At 39.9% G+C, this 19,431-nt stretch overlaps 1 protein-coding gene across 1 annotated transcript in view; it reads right to left on the bottom strand.

The window, feature by feature from the left end:
• SLC25A31 (solute carrier family 25 member 31) overlaps nt 1–19,431 on the bottom strand; it is a 41,173-nt gene that overhangs the window by 2,977 nt on the left and 18,765 nt on the right. Inside the window, exons 2-5 of the mRNA XM_001363883.4 lie at nt 14,134–14,261; nt 12,026–12,143; nt 10,119–10,273; nt 8,797–8,922 (exon numbers count right to left, since the gene is read on the bottom strand). Of these exons, the coding sequence (XP_001363920.1) occupies nt 8,797–8,922; nt 10,119–10,273; nt 12,026–12,143; nt 14,134–14,261 (527 nt within the window). The remainder of the gene's footprint in view (nt 1–8,796; nt 8,923–10,118; nt 10,274–12,025; nt 12,144–14,133; nt 14,262–19,431) is intronic.

Here is a 19,431-nt window from a genome sequence, read left to right as displayed (position 1 = left end):
TGTTCGTCCTCACATCAATGATCCATACAGAGAGGTACTGCTCCCCCTCCCGCACTCCGTCAGAGGCCCTCACGCAGGACCCCGGCTATCTTATCGCCTCTCTCACTGCATGTCCGGCCGCCCGTCTTTGAGAGCGTGCTTGCCCTTGAATGCCATGTTCTACCCCACATTTCACAAAGAAGTCGCTGCTGGGAAAACGCCACAGTTTACTTAGGGTTCTGTGGAGCACATCATTTGGGCCATTTGTGATTCTGCCTCTTCCAAACAGGGTGCTCTTGTTTTGGCATCAAGGGACCTGGATTCAGGCCACATTATTCTGTAACCATGAGTGAGTCGCTTAGTCCAAGCCTCAATTTCCTAATGAATAAGGTGAGGAAAATGTCTCCATCACCTACACTGGAGGGCAAGGTCAGTTACCAGACCAGAGATCCTGCCTGCTCTTTTGGTCTTGGATAAAGATCCCAGACCTGCTCTGAACGTCCATTTACAACGGCGAAGTAAACCTCTTTTGTGACTGTTACAAGATCTTGTTTTGTTCTCATTTTGGACCAAACTACCAGGAGACTGGCCTGAGACAGGCTAGCTGATTACACTCCTGTATAGAATCTTTTATAAGAACATCTCATCTGTTTAATCTAAATTTATAACAGAGGGGGGAGAGTTAAGACAGTGGTGTAAAGGCAGGACTCACCTGAATTCTCCTAAATCCCCCTCCAAACAACTCTAAATGATTCCTCAAAATGAATTCTGGAGCGGTAGACCCAACATGAGGAGGTATGGGAGTGAACAATTTTCCATGCCAAGACAACTTTGAAGGACACGGAAGTGACAGTGGAGAGCAGCCCCATGAGCCAGCAACAGGCCTTGGGGAGGACTCAAAAGGGCGAGAAGGCGATTACTGTGAACTCTTTGTTGGCACCCAGGGCCAGTACTGCCCTTCAAGACTTGGTGGTATTGTCCATATTCACCTCTTGGTCAGAGCCCCAGCTCAAGGAGGAGTGTTACAGCACATCATTGTCTAGAGCCTCAGAATATATGGGTGGGAAAATGTACTTGTGGTTACTTACCTACCAAAGCACAGGCCAAGAGAGCAGAACTCTCTTTAGACCATACCACCTTGGAAGAGCTGAAAATTTACAGACTCCCAGAATTAGCTTTAAAAACAACACCAAGAAAAATCTGAAGCTTGGGTCAGTACCCCCTTTAACCCAGGAGTGTAAACCAACTTTAACATAAAGTTAAAAGCCAAGAAATAGGCTGGGAAATGAATCAATAACAACAACAACAACAACAACAAACCTGATAGAAGGTGATCACAATAAGCAGAGGAAGATCAAAACAGAAAAACTGAAGAAGACAATGAAATAAAAATAGCTACATCCAAAGCTTCCAAGAAAAATATTAATTGGTCTCAGGCTTCCAAAGAATTCAAAGACCTCAAGAAGGATTTTAAAAACCAAATAAGAGAGGTAGAAGAAAAATTGGGGAAAGAAATTACAAGAAAATAATGAAAAAAAAAGGCTAACAGCTTGGTAAAAGAGGCACAAAAAATACCAAAGAAAATAATACCTTTGAAAACAATAGGCCAGGAGGCAGCTGGATGGTTCAGTGGATTGAGAGCCAGGCCCAGAGACAGGATGTTCTGGATTCAAATCTGGCCTCAGACACTTCCAAGCTGTGTGACCCTGGGCAAATCACTTAATCCCCATATCCCTTACGGCTCTTCTGCCTTGAAACTATTACATAGCATTGATTCTAAGATGGAAGATAAAGATTTTTAGAAAAAAACAAAACAAAACAAAAACAAAACAAACAAACAAAAAAACCAAGCAAACAACTGAATAGGCCAAATGGTAAAAGAGGCACAAAAATCTAATGAAGATGAGAACTTTAAAAAATAGAATGATCCAAATGGAAAAAGCTATTCAAAAATTCTAGGAGGAGGATAACTCCTTAAAAAGTAGAACTGGCCAAATGGAAAAAGAAGTTTAAAAGCTCACTAAAGAAAAAAAATTTCTTAAAAATTAGAGTCAGATACGTAGAAACTAATGCCTCCATGAAAATAACAAAAAAAGAAAAATCAAACATAACCAAAAGAATGAAAAAAAAAAAATAATAGAAAATGTAAGCAAATAACCTAGAAAATAGAACGAGGAGAGATCATTTATGAATTATTTAACTACCAGAAAGCCATGATCAAAAAAGGAGCCTAGACATAATCATTCAAGAAATTATCAAAGAAAACTGTCCTCATATCCTAGAACTAGAAGGTAAAATAGAAACTGAAAGAATTTACTGATCACCTCCAGAAAGAGATCCCAAACTCCAGAGTTCCAAAATCAAGGAGAAAAATACTACAAGCAGCCAGAAGGAAAAAATTTAAATATCAAAGAGTGATAGTCAGGATAAACAAGATTTAGCAGCTTCTACATTCATGAATGTAAAGGCTTGGAATATGATATTCTGGAGGGCAAAGGAGCAAGGATTACAACTCAGGATCACCTATCGATCAAAATTGAGTGTAATATAGATATTTAATGAAACAAAAGACTTTCAAACATTCCTGATGAAGAGACCAAATCTGAATAGAGCTTTCAATTTTCAAATACAAGACTCAAGAAATGCATAAAAAGGTTAATACGAAAGAGAAATCATAAGTGATTCAATAAGGCTAAACTGTTTACATTCCTAAATGTGAAGAATACGAATTCTATCATTATTAGAAGAGTTAGGAAGAATATACATAGACACAGGGGATAAGTGTGACTATGATTGGATATCTTAACAAAATAAAAGGGGTGAGAAAGAGGGATGCACTAGGAGAAAGGAGAAAGGGGAGGTAGAATGAGGTAAATTATCTCAAATAAAAGAGGTACAAAAGAGTTTTTATAGTGAAGAAGTCAGGGGCAATGACAGACAATGTTTAAATATAACTCCCACTCCAATTTTAAAAAACTGTTTTTTCCCCCAGTTATACATATAAAAACAAATTTTGGCAATTGTTTTGTAAAATTTTAGAATTCAATTTTCTCCCTTTTCCCCTTCTCTCCACAGCAAGGGTTAAATCTATATTTTCATGTAATACATATTTCCATATTTCTCATGTCATGACAGAAGTCACATATCACACATATAAAAGAAATCTCATGAAAGTAGTATGGTGGAAGATGGCATGCTCTGATCTGTACTCAGGCTCCAAAAGTTCCTTCTGTGGCTGTGCATGGCATCTTCTTCATGAGTCCCCTGTGGTTATTGTGGAGGCTTGCTTTGCTGATAATGGTTTAATCCTTCATAGCTTAACAGTTAAATTTGACTTTCATCAGGATTTATTCAAAGAGGGAATAACATGAACACTCACTTGAATATAGAGATCTAACTTACCCTACAAGGAAGGAGGGAAAATGATGAGAGAAGGGGGAAGGTATAGCTACAAAGGAGGGCAGATTGGGGGAGGTAATAGTCAGAAGGAAAACACTGTTGGGGAGGAACAGGTGAAAGAAGAGAGAGGACAAAGGCAAAAAACAAGATGGCAGGAAATACAGTTAGCCATCAAAACTGTGAAGATATTATTATAGCAAATTTATCTGGTCAGAGGTAATTTTCAGAGAAGGTAGACACAGTTATCTGTGGTCCTATTTTTTTTTTAAAAAAGCTCTAAATCACTATAGATTAGAGAAATGCAAATAGAAACAACTTGGGTATCATTTCATATCTATCAGATTGGAGAATATGATGGAAAAGGAAGATGACAAATGGAGGGAATGTAGAAAAATTAGGACCCTAAAGCTCTCTTGGTGCAGTTATAAACTAGTCCAATTATTCTGAAGAGAAATTTGGAACTATACTCAAAGGGCATACCCTGAATAACTTTTGATCCAGCAATGCCACTTCTAGATCCATATCCCAAAGAGATCAAAGAAAAGTGAAAAGGCCCTATCCCTGCTTAAACAAAAATATTTACAGCAACTCTATTGTGGAGGCAAAGAAGTGGAAATTGAGGGGATGTTCATCCATTTGGAATGGCTGAACAGGTTGTGGGATATTAAGGTGATGGAAAATGACTGTAGGATGCTTTCAGAAAAACCTGTAGACTTACATGAACTGATACAAAATGAAGTAGGCAGAACCAGGAGAACAGCATTTATAAAGTAAGAGCAATACTATGGGATGGTCACCTGTAAAGGACTTGGCTAAACTCAGCAACATAATGATTAAAGACAATTCTTTTTTTTTTTTAACCCATACCTTCCGTCTTGGAATCAGTACTGTGTATTGGTTCCAAAGCAGAAGAGTGGTAAGGGCTAGGCAATAGGGATGAAGTGACTTTCCCAGGGTCACACAGCTGGGAAGTGTCTGAGGCCAGATTTGAACCTAGGATCTCCCATCTCTAGGCCGGGCTCTCAATCCACTGAGCTACCCAGCTGCCCCCAATTAAAGACAATTCTGAAGGACTTAAGAATGAAAAATATCATCCCACCTCAAGATGGAGTCTGAATGCAGGTGAAAGCAAAACTTTGTTTTACTTTCTTTTTTCTTGATTTTTTTTGAAACCGTGTATTTTTTCCCTGCTTTTTATTTTTTTTAATTAATTAATTTAGTCAATTTAGAACATTATTCCTTGGTTATAAGAATCACATTATTTCCCTCCCTCCCTCCCCACTCCCAGCCTTCCTGCAGCCGATGCGCAATTTCATTGGGTATTGCATGTGTCCTTGACCAGAACCTATTTCCATGTTGTTTGCACTAGGATGTTCATTTAGAGTCTACATCCCCAGTCATATCCCCTTGACCCATGTATTCAAGCAGTTGTTTTTCTTCTATGTTTCTACTCCCAGTTCTTCCTTTGAATGTGGATTGTGTTCTTTCTCATAGATCCCTCTGAATTGTTCAGGATCACTGCATTGCCACTAATAGAGAAGTCCATTACATTCGATTGTACAACAGTCTATCAGTCACTGTGTACAATGTTTTCCTGGTTCTGCTCCTCTCACTCTGTATCATTTCCCAGAGGTTGTTCCAGTCCCCATGGAATTCCTCCATTTTATTATTCCTTTGAGCACAATAGTATTCCATCACCAACAGATACCACAATTTGTTCAGCCATTCCCCAATTGAAGGGCATCCCCTCATTTTCCAATTTTTTGCCACCACAAAGAGCGCAGCTATGAATATTCTTGTACAAGTCTTTTTCCTTATTATTTCTTTGGGGTACAAACCCAGCAGTGCTATGGCTGGATCAAAGGGAAGACAGTCTTTTAGCACCCTTTGGGCATAGTTCTAAATTGCCCTCCAGAATGGATGGATCAATTCACAACTCTACCAGTAATGCATCAATGTCCCGACTTTGCCACATCCCCTCCAGCATTCATTACTTTCCATTGCTGTCATGTTAGCCAATCTGCTAGGTGTGAGGTGATACCTCAGAGTTGTTTTGATTTGCATCTCTGTGATTATAAGAGATTTAGAACACTTTTTCATGTGCTTATTAATAGTTGTGATTTCTTTAACTGGAAACTGCCTATTCATGTCCCTTGCCCATTTATCAGCTGGAGAATGGCTTGATTTTTTGTACAATTGGTTTAGCTCTTTATAAATGTGAGTAATTAGACCTCTGTCAGAGGTTTTTGTTATGAAGATTATTTCCCAATTTGTTGCTTCCCTTCTAATTGGTTGCATTGGTTTTATTCGTACAAAACCTTTTTAATCTGATGTAATCAAAATTATTTATTTTACATTTTGTGATTTTTTTCTAGCTCTTGCTTGGTTTTAAAGTCTTTCCTTTCCCAAAGGTCTGACATGTATACAATTCAGTGTTCACCTAATTTGCTTATAGTTTCCTTCTTTATATTCAAGTCATTCACCCATTCTGAGTTTATCTTGGTGTAGGGTATGAGATGTTGATCCAAACCTAATCTCTCCCATGCTGTCTTCTAATTTTCCCAGCAGTTATCAAATAGTGGGTTTTGGTCCCAAAAGCTGGGATCTTTGGGCTTATTATAGAATGTCTTGCTGAGGTCACTTACCCCAAGTCTGTTCCACTGATCTTCCTTTCTGTCTCTTAGTCAGTACCAAATTGTTTTGATGATCACTGCTTTATAATATAGTTTGAGATCTGGGACTGCAAGGCCTCCTTCCTTCGCACTTTTTTTCATGATTTCCCTGGATATCCTTGATCTTTTGTTCTTCCAAATGAACTTTGTTATGTTTTTTTCTAATTCACTAAAAAAGTTTTTTGGTAGTTTAATGGTTATGGCAGTAAATAAGTAAATAAGTTTGGGTAGGATGGTCATTTTTATTATGCTAGTTTGTCCCACCCACGAGCAATCAATGTTTTTCCAATTGTTTAGATCTAGTTTTAATTGTGTGGAGAGTGCTTTGTAGTTGTGTTCATATAGTTCCTGTGTTTGTCTCGGCAGACAGATTCCTAAGTATTTTATATTGTCTAGGGTGATTTTAAATGGAATTTAAATGGGATTCTTTAAGTAGACCTCATATCATTTGCAAAGGGTGATAGCTTGGTCTCCTCATTGTCTATTTTAATACCTTCAATTTGTTTCTTCTCTAATTGCTATAGCTAGTGTTTCTAATATAATGTTAAATAATAGAGGTGGTAACGGGTATCCTTGTTTCACTCCTGATCTTACTGGGAAGGCTTCTAGTTTGTCCCCACTGCAGATGATGTTTGCTGATGGTTTTAGATATATACTGTTTTTATTATTTTTAGGCAAGGTCCTTCTATTCCTATGCTTCCTAGTGTTTTCAATAGGAATGAGTGTTGTATTTCGTCAAAGGCTTTTTCTGCATCTATTAAGATAATCATGTGATTTTTGTCAGTTTGCTTTTTAATATGGTCAATTATGTGGATAGTTTTCCTAATATTGAACCATTCTTGCATTCCTGGTATGAATCCTATCTATAGTGAATAACCCTCGTGATCACTTGCTGGAGTCTTTTTGTTAGTATCCTATTTAAGATTTTTGCATCTATATTCATTAAGGAGATTGGGTGTTGTCAGTTGGGGATTAAGTACAGGAGGTGATCTGTGGATTCTTTCAATCTCCACTTTTCCCTCTTGTTCTAGAATAGAGGCAGTTTTATTGGATAATTTCTTGTAGTATGATGTCCAGGCTTTTTCTTTTGTCATTGTCTTCTGGTAGACCAATGATTCTTAAGTTGTCCCTCCTGGAATGATTTTCTAAATATTCTGTTTTGTGAATGAGATGCTTCATATTTTCCTCAATTTTTTTCATTCTATTGATTTTGTTTTATAGTGTCCTGCTGACTTGGAAGTCACTTGACTCTAGTTGTTGTATTCTGGTTCTTAAAGACTGGATTTCATCCCTGGCTTTTTGGTCATCCTCCTCCTGGTCTGATTTTCTTTGGAGGGCATCTTTCATTCTCTTTGCCTCATCTTTCATCTCCTTTGTCTCATTTTCAAGTTGGTTGATTTTGACTTTCAAGACACTATTTTATTTTTTTAGTTCAAGTGCCTCTTTCCAGATGACTTATCTTAGTTTTTAAGTTCTTTTCCCAGTTGTCTTCAGCCTCTCTTAATTGTGTTTTGAATTGTATTTTGAGTTTTTCCAGAGCCTGTATCCAATTTGCTGGGTTTTCTGTGTATTTTTTTTGGCTTGGTGTTCCATCATCCTTCTCTATTCCATTTGCTCATTGTCTGTATAGAAGTTGTCAATTGCAATATCTTTTTCTTTTTCTGTTGTTAGCTCATATTTACCCCTTCTTTATTCCCTGCAGTTGCTTGAGCTCTTGCTCCTCATTTTTTTTTGAGGTTTTGGGCTTTTTTTTCTGCCTTCAGCATTGGAGTTTTGTCAGCAAATCTCTCAGTGCAGTCTGTGGAGGAGAGGTTTTGGAGCTTTTTCTTCCCTGCCCTCTGAAGGCTTTGATGGGATTAAGTCCAGCTGGGTTGCTGGATGTGCAGGCCAAAACCTCAGTAAGGGAAGGGGGGGCATATGAAGTGTCTCCGCTGCTGCAACTTCTGCCCACTCTGCCCTCTGCTTTTATTCTCCATCTGTTTCCCCACTGCCTGTGTTGGACGCTCTGAGCCTGGCACAGCTTTGCCCGCAAGGTACTCCCTCCAGACCAGCGCCTTTGCCTGCCCAGAGGTTCCATCTGCAGCTGGAGGTTTAGTCTTCTGGGTGAGGGGTCCCAGGACCTTCCTTCTTCCTTCCCCTTAAACCAGAGTGTTCTTGAATTCTGGCTTTTAGGGGCATACCTTTTAAGTTGAGTCTAGCAGGAGGGCTCTGTCTTGTTGTTAGGCTTGATTTTCAGTCCCCTGGGAGCATTTAGTTTGTAATTGGTAAGGAAGGGTTTTCAGAGGTATGAACGTTTGCTGCCTCTACACTGCCATCTTGACTCCCCTGTGTATTTTTAAAAAGTAATATGACTAATATGGAAATATGTTCTGTATGACTGCTATATCCAACTACTTGTTGTCTCAGGGAGGTGGGAGGGAAGAGAAGGAGAGAGCACTTGGAAGTAAAAAGGTTTTAAAAAGAATATTTAGGAGGCAGCTGGGTAGCACAGTGGATTGAGAGTCAGGCCCAGACACGGGTGGTCCTGGTTTAAAATCTGATCACTTCCTAGTTGTGTGACCTTGAACAAGTCACTTAACACTCATTGCCTAGCCCTTACCATTCTTCTGCCTTGAACCAAGTACGCAATACTGATTTTAGTACAGAAGGCAAGATGTCCATTTTTTTACATGTATTAGTAAAAGTAAACTATTTTCTGAAATGACTAAAATCAGTTCAGATGACTTACAAAAATAAAGCCAAATACCTGCATCATCATGCGCCTTCTGACGGTGTCAAAGGGATAAGAGATTATTCCGGAGCAAGTAGTTACAACTTGAGCGATGAAAAAGGACACAAGGAATGGGGTGTCCCTTGGATTTGCCAATAAGCCCTAATGAGGAAAGAAAGCTCTACTCAGAGTTGGCTTAACTTTGGAAAGTCACAAAACTACATGGCAGAGGCTTCCAAACTACTCTCATACAGAGCTGGGAAAATTCACTGGGAACTTGAGGGGCCAGGGCAGTGCATGCCCATCACTGCCCCCATGAGGTAAGACAGCTGTCGGGGGAGTACCCACCGCTGACCTGGTGGAAAGGGCCCTGGAGGCTGTGACCACTGCATGCTGTGGAACTCAGATCCCATCACTCTCACTGAACAGAGTGTAAGGAACTACTGGAGGAGTCATGGTGCCCAATGTATAAGGGCCTGGAATCAGGAAGATCTGAGATCAAACCCTACCTCTGAGACCCAGTAGCAATGAGACCCTGGGTATGTCACTTAGACTGTTTGCCTCAATTTCCTGATCTGTAAAATGGGGATTAGGGATGTTTTTGTGAGGATAGAATAAAATAATATTTGTAAAGGGATTTGCAAACCTTTTTTTTTTTTGCTTACAAACATTATTAAGAGAAAAATAATAATAGATTCCCTGCTTTAGCACACTACAATTAAGAGCTAAAAATAACCTATGTTCAGCCCACAAAAAAGAGGATAACATGGACAAATTAAATAGAGACCAAAAACATCATATCTCGGAGGAAAAAGTGTCAAGGATTTCAAATAACCAGTCACTATGGCAGAGTTTCTTATACTGTGAATTTAGTGAATTAACAGCAGAGGACATATTTTAATGATACACAGCATTACTGTTAATGATTAGCTTATTAGATGGATGTGCTAACCTCAAGAAGCATGTTGTGACAGGTTTAACCATATTGGAATTAAATGGGCAATGAAAAATATTCAAATTTAGATACTTGAGAATAACTTAGATCAGTTGTATCAAATTTAAATAGAAAACCATTTCTGAAGGTTGCTTATTAATTTAGGAAACCACAAATTAACATTATATATAATATACTGGGTTTTGGTTAAACATCGCCAAAGTAGAAATTAAGCTTTCATCTGCTTTGGGCCTCATTCAGGAATTTTGCCTCTGATTTAGATCAACAAAAAAGTTTTAAGAGAACCACTCATATTCCTTTCAAGTACATATTGTTTATCTAATTAAACATACCTAATAAAAATTCTAAAACTTAAGATTCATTTACAAAAATAGTTACTGCAGAAATAAAATGAGAAAATTACCTTAATTGTGTCATAAGATCCAAAATAGGAGGCTCGATACACAATGATACCTTGAACAGAAACCCCAAATCCTTGGTATAAACCAGTGATGCCATCAGATTTTGCTATCTTGACAATGCAATCACCTAAACCTTTGAACTGCCGTTCTTCAAGACCTAAAATAAAACATATTTCTAATAAGCCCCACATCGTCTGTAAGAATTAGGCAAATGGCTTTTTAAAAACTTAAACTAATGACTTAATTTGTGATTTAAAATTCCACATTTTAATTTTTGAACTGCAACCTAACAAGCAATCTAAAGAACAAAGAAAATGATCCGTACAAAGTACATTTAATTGATTTTTATCTGAAACATTAATGTGTAAAGAAAATATGATCTAAATTAAAGTGCTGTAATCTCAGATAAGAAAATCCATATGTTCTCTAACAAAGAAAAGTGTATGTGTAGTACACATTCAGTATTCACTGTATGGGAAATCTATTCCTGACTTCAAGGAACTTTATTTACAAATAAACAAAAATAAATAGGATCACAGAGCTGGAGCTGGAAAAGACCTCTGTGGCTATTTGGCCTAGCTAGCTTCCCTGTTTTACACAGAAGCAAATTGAGGGTCAAGGAAATTCAGCCCAAGGTCACCCAAGTAATCAAAATCAGAAGAGTGATTTGCATCCAGGTCCTTTGATCCTAGATCAATTACTCCACAGTGCAAATAAGTGCTTTTGAGAGTCAGATAAAGCACCAAATGCTTCTCTTATGGCTATCTTTTCCATTCAACTGGAGATAACTGGCATCACTCTATTACTAAATGCAGAATGAATTATTATAACATACGTGTCAAGTATAACTAGCTTTCAGAAGCAGGGAAACACATCAAGACTTAAAAAAAAAGGGATATGTGGTGGGCTACATTTTGAGTTTCTAAGAAAGTTCAATAGCATTTAGTTGGGCGGTTCATTTCTACCTCAGTTCTAATATTACACAGTAAGAATTTTTACTTTGTAAACATATTTATAACAAAAGTTGATATAAAATAGTTGTCAGAATGAACACTAGACCTGTCTCCAAATATCTGCATTAGATTCTCAAAGGATAAAATCGTATCTACTTAAAAAATAAAAACTACAGAATAAGTCCAATTCTCTCTAGCATGTTTTAATGTTAACATTCTAAAGAATATCTTAAAAAAATTTATCCACAAAACATTTGTTTTGGGCTAAAATGTTAAAATTATTTTGTACTTGGGTCTTAATGTGTGCAAAACTCATTAATATAATCACAAAATATTTCTAAGTCAAAATATGTGAACCTAAAGTTGTAAGAGGATTTTTGGGTTAATATGCTGTAAATTGAAAATATTTTTGAGATGTCTACAAAATTGTTTAACCTTTTTTTTGGAGTTAAAAATGGAAAACCTTCATAATATGGAATGTTATTTTAATTCTACATTATTTGACTTTTACATTAAATGTGTGTATGTTTGTATGTTTATATCACATTAAAGTCAACTGAATTAATTCTTCAAAATGATCACAGAAGTACATTTGGCCTCTGGTGATCATTCTATTCTCAAACAAATGGCTTGCTTTTCAAATGGCTATTAGCCTCACAAGAGGTGTCTGGAGCATCAAAAGAGTGTCAAGCTTGGCAAAACAGTAGTTTTGTTGATCCTTTGTGGCTTCAGACTAAACGTTTTCTTTACATTTTGGAAGGAAGAAAAAGGCCACAAACCATGCGGCGATGTATTTTATGAGGGAAATCAGTTAAATACAAGGTTGGGAACAGAAAGGTCAGGAAATCATCAATTCTATCTGACTGCATTTCCCGTCTAACAGGAACCCAGGCATGCACACGTGGAAATTCACAAACGAGAGTGCTGCTCTTTTTCCAAATGCCGTCCATCCATACCTTTTCCAATATCAGCCCCTAATCGAGTTCGGGCAAAATCTAGTGGATACACCACACATAGGGATGTCGCCCCTGCAGCTCCGCCTGAGGCTAGATTAGCCATAAACCACCTCCAGAACTGAAAGATATTAATCACAAAAATTAATTAATTAGGACAAGCATTAGAAAAGAACTGGTAAGTGCTCACTAATCAAGACTTACACAACAAAGTTTAGCCAAGTTTAACAACTGTAATTTTAAGCACAGATGTGGACAACAACAATAACTGTAGTACCATTTATAGAGCGCTCCAAGCTTCACAAAGCGCTGTCCATAGTATCTCCTTGGTCCTCACAACACTTCTGTGACTCATTTACTGAGGAGGCAGGAAACTGGTGTCGGAGTTTAAGAGCCTGTCCTTATCTCTAGACCTATGCTAATGTCGGCCTAATCATAACGGTTAAAACGTATGTGGTGCTCTCCCCAGTTTGCGCGGCCCTTTTCATATATTCACTTTCACAAAGCTTGTATGTCTGAAGGCACTTTCTGCGGGCTCCAGGATTCTGTGCTCCACCCTCTGCGGCCTTCAGGATATACTTTCACATTCCTATTCCTTTAGTATTCCCAAATCTGGACAACGCAGGCAACTGGCTGGCCAGAGAGGAAATGTGTGCCAGATGGGCAGTGAGGAGGCCTTGGCTCTAGCCTGGCTCTGCGGGCCTCAGCAGCCTCCCCTGTAAAACTGGAGGTGGGACTAAAGAAGACCTCTGAGGTCCTTTTTGTATCTCTGAAGCTATTTCATCCCACGTGGTTCACCTCACGGTCCCAGCTTCAATTTATTATCCTTTTAAAAACCCCCTGCCTTCTGTCTTAGAATTAAAAACCAAGGTAGAGGAGCAAGGGCTAGGTAGTGGGGGTTAAGTGGCTTGCCCAGGGTCACAAAGCTGGGAAGTATCTGAGGCCACTCTTGAACCCAGGACCTCCCATCTTCAGGCCTGTTTCTCTCTGTCCACCGAGCCATCCAGCTGCCCTCAAACGACTACTTATTATTCCTAAGTAGACAAGTCTGAGAGATGTTAACAGATAGTTTTCATTGTATCATTCTCATTAGCTTTAATATTCTGATAGATGATTACTTATATTTGAATCCTGGAAGAACACTAAAGTGATCTATAATAAGAAAGTTTATAAAATATATGCTCTGTGGAAACAAAATATGGCTACCTGGTTCTACGCAGCTTTCTTTGAAAATGTAAGAATCTGATATTAACTCAATCAAAGAAGGGTTCCCCATGAAAAAGCAAGAAGTCTTTTTACACAACATAGAATAAACTTACATAACTTTTAAAGTTTTAACGATAAAAGCACGTATTTAATGATTAAAATTCATGAACTGTTATGGTAGGAAACTTCAAAGATTTGAAATATTAATCATATAAATGTTGGCATAACACTAAGAAGACAGAAATATTACACATAACAGAAATAGGACAGGAGACTGGACCTGTGATTTCTTGATACAGTGCACATAAAGATGAGGCAATTTCCTCTGCCACTGTGGGTCACCACCTTCTCTGCACCATAGACTGGGGAGAGTGCTGATCTTGGACTAAGGAAGAGCGGAGTTCAAATCTCACCTCAGACATTTAACTTCTCTTGGCCTCAGTTTCCTCATCTGTAAATGGGAATAGATTCCTACTTCACAGGGTTGTGGTGAGGATAAAATGAGATAACATATGGTAATTGCCTTGCAAACCTTAAAGTGCTCTATAAATGCTAGCGATTTTCTCATTAGAAAGTATTCAGAGGTTAAGTGACTTGCCTAAGGGTTACACAGTTAATATATGTCAAAGACTAGACTTGAAACCAGGACTTCCTGGCTCCAAGGCTGGTCACTGGCACATAATACTTACTATATAAAATAGTAAAGAAATTGTAAAAAAATAATGAGAAGTAGTTAGATGCAATCCTTGCTTTTTAAGACTTAAGTATTCTCCCGTTAGTATTAGCTTTTCGTTTCATATATATATATATATTTGCAAGGCTAGTTAAAAAGGTCCTAAATTAAATCTCAAATGTAACAATAATCTGAGATATTTTAAATGTTAGAAATATTAAAATAGAATTACCTGTTTATCTTTGTTAACTCCTGACATGAAAATCTGTTTGTATTTGTCCTTAAAAGCAAAGTTTAGAGCTTGTGTTGGAAAATATCGAATAACATTTGCCAAATTGCCACGCCAAAAACTGAGAAAACCTACAATGAGAAATTATTCTAATTATAAATTGATATTACTAATCCCCAAATCTTGACATTGTTTTATGTGGAAAAGTTCAAATCTTAAGCTCAATGCCTCAAGAAAACTAAATTTTACTAATATGTCTTCACAAAAAGACAGAAGCGAATGCAGCAACTCTGCAAAAACTCTCCAACAAAAATGTGACCTTCATCTTCCAGTAGATTCCTCTCCTCTGACCCTCCTTCCAGAAGTCCATCTGTTATTCCCCACCCTGACAAAGTCCAGTAAGACCAACCAGCTCCATTAACCATGTTTCCTGGGACACCAAGAGTCCCCATGCCTCGCTAAGAAGGAAGGGCAGTTCCTTCTCATCTCTCTGCTTGTTGGGTTCTGCTTTTTTCACTGTGCATTGGCACACACAAGTCTTCCCCTACTTCTCTGTAGTCAAATCATCATCCCTCCCCCCCTCAGAGTCGACAATTCCTCTGGGTTATACATACATTATCCCTCAAACCTATTTCCAAATTATTCATTTTTGTAAGAGTAATCGTTTAAAACCAACCCCCCCCCCCAACATATACCCATATAAACAACTGATAAACCACATGTTTTCTTCTGGATTTTTGTTCCCACAGTTCTTTCTCTGGATGTGGATAGCATTCTTTTTCATAAGTCCCCTCAGCATTGTCCTGGATCATTGCATTGCTTTTAGTACAAATCTGACTCCATTTTAAAAAATTAATTTTGTTTTAAAAATTCTGAGCTTGGTATGGGGGGACAGGTCCCCTGGGACACCCCAAGTCTCTCGAGGAATCCCAGGTCAGAGAATACGTGAGGAATATCCCAATCCTGGTCCCCTGCAGTGCTGGCTAAAGAAAGCGGGCCCTGATGCCAACTGCGCGATCAAAGGCCTTCGGTTTTAGGAGCATTTCCTCTAGACTTTTGATAAGTTTTTGGCACAACTTCTATTTGCATCTCAAACATCCCTGCGCTTCTCCTCTAGATGCCAAGGGAATACCCCTTAGTCCTTTTCTCTGTCCCCTTCCCCATCTCTGTTCCTTGAAGGTATAAAAATCCTGGAGCCTTCCCTTCCGAGAGGCAGCTGTACCTGCACGTCTCCCGGCCATTCAGCTCAATACGGCTTTCTATGTTTAGGTATCCAGGGAGCCTGGTCATTCCTCGAGAGGGTGCCCTCCAGAACCAGATTCGCCGAGGTCTCCTACAACAAACTTAAACACCAAACGAAGCCGGCAATTCAGCTTGCTGTTCTTTTTAAAGCGTGCAATGCATTTAACGTGTGCTTTTTAAGCTTTCTCTTCTGGTCTTTTTCCTTCTTCCGTGCATTTACATTTGAGTGACCCTTTTTTCCTTTCTTTGGCAACCCTACTGATACACCCCCTCTCCCTCCTCCGACTAAAACAGATCCTGAAACAGGAAAAACTCCCACCAAACCCCCTCGAACACCTATCTAGTCCCTTGCTAAGATGACACAGCAGTTGCTGAGGAGTCCCTGTGAGTGGCTCCACAGACAGAAGAGCGTGCTGTGTGCTAGCACAGGGGACCGGAGGACAAACACCCCAGAGCTGTGCTCCAAAGGGGATGCCGTAGTGGTGGAGACCAAGGACAAGGAATGATGATGCCCTCCTGATGGACGCTGATCTGGGAAGTCTCTGGAAGGGCCCGCGGCCAGGAGATTCGTAGGCTCTCCCCAGAGCACCCCGAGGAAGCCCCCCGGTGGCAGGCCCTCTACCAGTCTGGGACGCAGAGAGCAAGAGCGCTGTCCTTGGCCGAGGCGGAGAGAGGGTGTCTTGTGGGAGGAACGGCATCGAGTTCCCTGGGGGGTACAAGGTTTAGGGAGGCTTGACGGGCGATTTCTGTTTACTGAGTGCAAGGCTAGCCGTGTGCTTGGAGTGGAGGCTGGAACAGAGGTGCAGGGCTAGACTGGTTTGTTAGCGCTGTTTAGAGCAAGAGCTGGGGGGAGCAGACGTGTACTGGTACTAGCCGTGGGAGCCCGGACCGTCACTTAAGCCTGTAGGCCTCAGAACCCCCATGTGGAGAAGGAGGCCGAGAAAACTGCAAATGGGGCCGCAACATGGCAGGCCCAGCCTGGGATTCTGCCTAAGTGGGCTCTCCCCACCCAGGAGAGGGTAGCTGCTGGGCAGGGGGCTGAAGGTCAATGTTGAGTTCTAGAAGCGTCGTCTCTGGGGGTGCAGCGATGTCTGGGATTCAGCATGACTCCCTCTGGGGTTAGTTCCAGGGGGCAGGGGTCTCCCCCTCAGGACAGCCTGCCCGGCTCAAGAGTTCAGGCACAATCTGGGCACTGTGGTCTCATTTTCAGAGGGTTGCAGGACTTTTCAGGCAGAGGGTGCTCCTCTCACAGGCACTCTGTGATAGAGCCATGTGGACAGCATTCTCTCTGGGGGCCCCTCTGGCCTGGAGCCCTCTGCTCTCCCGTCTCACCTCCAGCTTCTCCCCAGTCCCGCCTGGCGCAGGAAGCCCTCCCTCCCTTTATTTCCTGTTGCTCTCTTCCTGTATGCGTTTACAGAGTGGCTTGCTTGAGCAATCCTCCAGCATCCCCAGGGCTCAGCACAGCACCTGGCACATAGTAGGGGCTTCGTACTGGTCAAGGTCAAATAGCTACTAAAGGGGAGAGGCAGGCCGTGGCCACGGCTGCTGACGCTAGTGCTCGTTTTACTAGAAGGGACGCAGCGGTGGGGTCCTCGCAGATGAACCAGCAGAGCCTGAATTATCCCCAGCTAGGCCGGCTTGAGCTTTCTGGAGGTACCTCCAATTCCACCCCCTGCTAGAGAACCGAATGTCTAACCATACTGTCTCTTTCCCTTTGAAAATACCCTTCTCGAACAGGGCTTGCCTACGGTGAAGAGAAAGCGAGCCGACACCAAAATCTGGCCCCGTGTGAAGAGGCCCGTTTTTCTTGTTTTCTCCGTAAGGAAGGAGGCGAGGCAGGAGAGAGAACGCAAAACTGAAAGGAAGGTTGCACAGTACATCTCTGAACCCAAACCCCAGTGAGCACCTGAAATGGATCCCCAGAAAGGCCTATGACAACTACAAAGAAACACAAGTAGGCTCCTCCAGGGGCACGCCATGGAAACTGTGAGCCGGGACGGACCCAAGCCCCTGGAGGTCTTGCCAGCCTCAAGCTCAGGGGGACAAGGAGCTCCCCGACGGGGCTGGCCCAGAAGGGAGCTGAAGCCAGATCTCGGCCCCCAGAGACCCTGGGAATCCAGCAAGAGATGGCCAACCCAGCACGTGGGGTGGCTGCTGAAGGGACATAAGGGCAGAAGCCTGAGAGCAGAGGAGACAGGAGGGTAGCACCCAGACTAAGGACACTACCCACCCCAGCCAAGAGGGCCAGAGGAGAGCAAATACGAAATCCCAAATGAAGATTTAAGGTTAAAACTCAATGTAATACGGACCAAGAGAAATCCCAGAAACCTAGAAGAAAGTGATGTCGCAGGAAGAAGTACAAGCCAAACCTTGGGGATGGGGGGTGTGCCTTGGTCCCAAAGACTACAAAACCTTTTGGAAGAAAAACAATTTTAAATGAAATATGCAAAAATTAAGAATCCAGAAAGAAAAATGGAAGAGAGAGCAAATAGATTAGGGGAAAAGATAGAAAATGTTTTCAATGTAGTAAGACATCTTGAAAAAATAATGAATGAAAAAGAAATATTAATTATAATTAATGATTCTATTAGACAAGATGAAATATTTATGCAGAATCAAAAAATTGAGAAGAAAAAAGAATAAACCCCTAAGGTATCTACTAACAAAACCAAATGAACTGAAAAACAAGTTGAAGAGAGAAAATTAAGAATCATCAAACTTCATGAAATGCATGACCAAACAAAAGCCTGGGACACTTGAACCTAGTTCAAGAAAACATAAAAGAAAACTATCCAGATCAATTAGTACCAGAGGGCTAAGCAAGGATGGAAAGAACCCACTGGTGACCAGTCAAAAAGAATCTCAAATGGAAAACATCCAGAGGGTGTCACACCTAAAATCCAGAATTTTCACTTCAAATTAAAAATAGTAAAAGAGCAACTTACCAGGATCCACTGGAAATGAATACTCCACTAACAACTTGCAAAACTGAATATAATCCTACAGAAGGGAAAAAGGAACTATAAGAAACAGAGATTATCTTTCATTCATTCCTGAAGAAAATAGTAGAAACTCTGAAATGCAAGCATGGAAACTGAGAAAAACACAGATTATTTAATCCTCAAGAAACAGTGGGTCAAAGAAGAAAAACCAGCAACAGCAGATATCTAGAGAAAATGACATTGAAATAAGACATATGCCAAGAACTTCTGAAAGGAAGTCAACGCAGCCTGAAGGGAGAATTTATATATTTAAACACTCACATCATCAAAAGAGAGAAAGAACAAATCAGTGAATGAGGTACAGAATTTAAAATTTTTTAAAAAGTAAAAATATATTTTAAAATTCCTATGTAAACACAAAAATAAAAAATTTTTAAATTGAAGAGAAAAGCATCAACAACAAAAATGAAAGTCACAACAAATTAGAGTGAAATATGGAAAATTATAACTGTTGCCCAATTACATGCTTTTAAAACTGCTACTGTCAATGAAATGGACAAATCTTTATAAAAACAAAATATTTCTATCATAGGACAAAATAATTAGGAATTTATACAACCCAAACAACAAAAATTGGAAAAGTCTTAAAGGAACTCCCCAAAAGAAAAAAATGACTGAACTAAGATAGACTGAGAAATTCTATTTAACAAAGAATACTTAATTCTGTTATTATATAAATCGTTTGCAAACAAGAAGAGATTCTACCAAACTCATTCGTGGACAAAAATTTGGTAATAATGCCTAAACCAGGAAGACATGAAACCAAAAAACCCAGACTAGTATCTCTATGGACTATCAATACAGAATGAACCAAAATTTGCATAGAGGCTCCAATACCATACCAAAGAGACAATACCTTATGACGAGGATTGATTTACATAGTGATATAGGGTTGTTTCATTATTAGGAAAACTGAACAAGGATGGCACAGTAGAGTGCTGGGCCTGGAATCAAGATTCATCTTTCTCAGTTCAAATCTGGCTTCAGATTCTTACTAGTTGTGTGACCCTGGGCAAGTCACTTAACCCTATTTGCCTCAGTTTTCTCGTCTGTAAAA

Source organism: Monodelphis domestica, chromosome 6, assembly GCF_027887165.1.
Source record: "Monodelphis domestica isolate mMonDom1 chromosome 6, mMonDom1.pri, whole genome shotgun sequence".
In the NCBI taxonomy this organism is placed as follows: Eukaryota; Metazoa; Chordata; class Mammalia; order Didelphimorphia; family Didelphidae; genus Monodelphis; species Monodelphis domestica.
The sequence above is the reverse complement of the archived record's forward strand: the minus strand, read 5'-3'. Positions and strand labels throughout refer to the sequence as shown.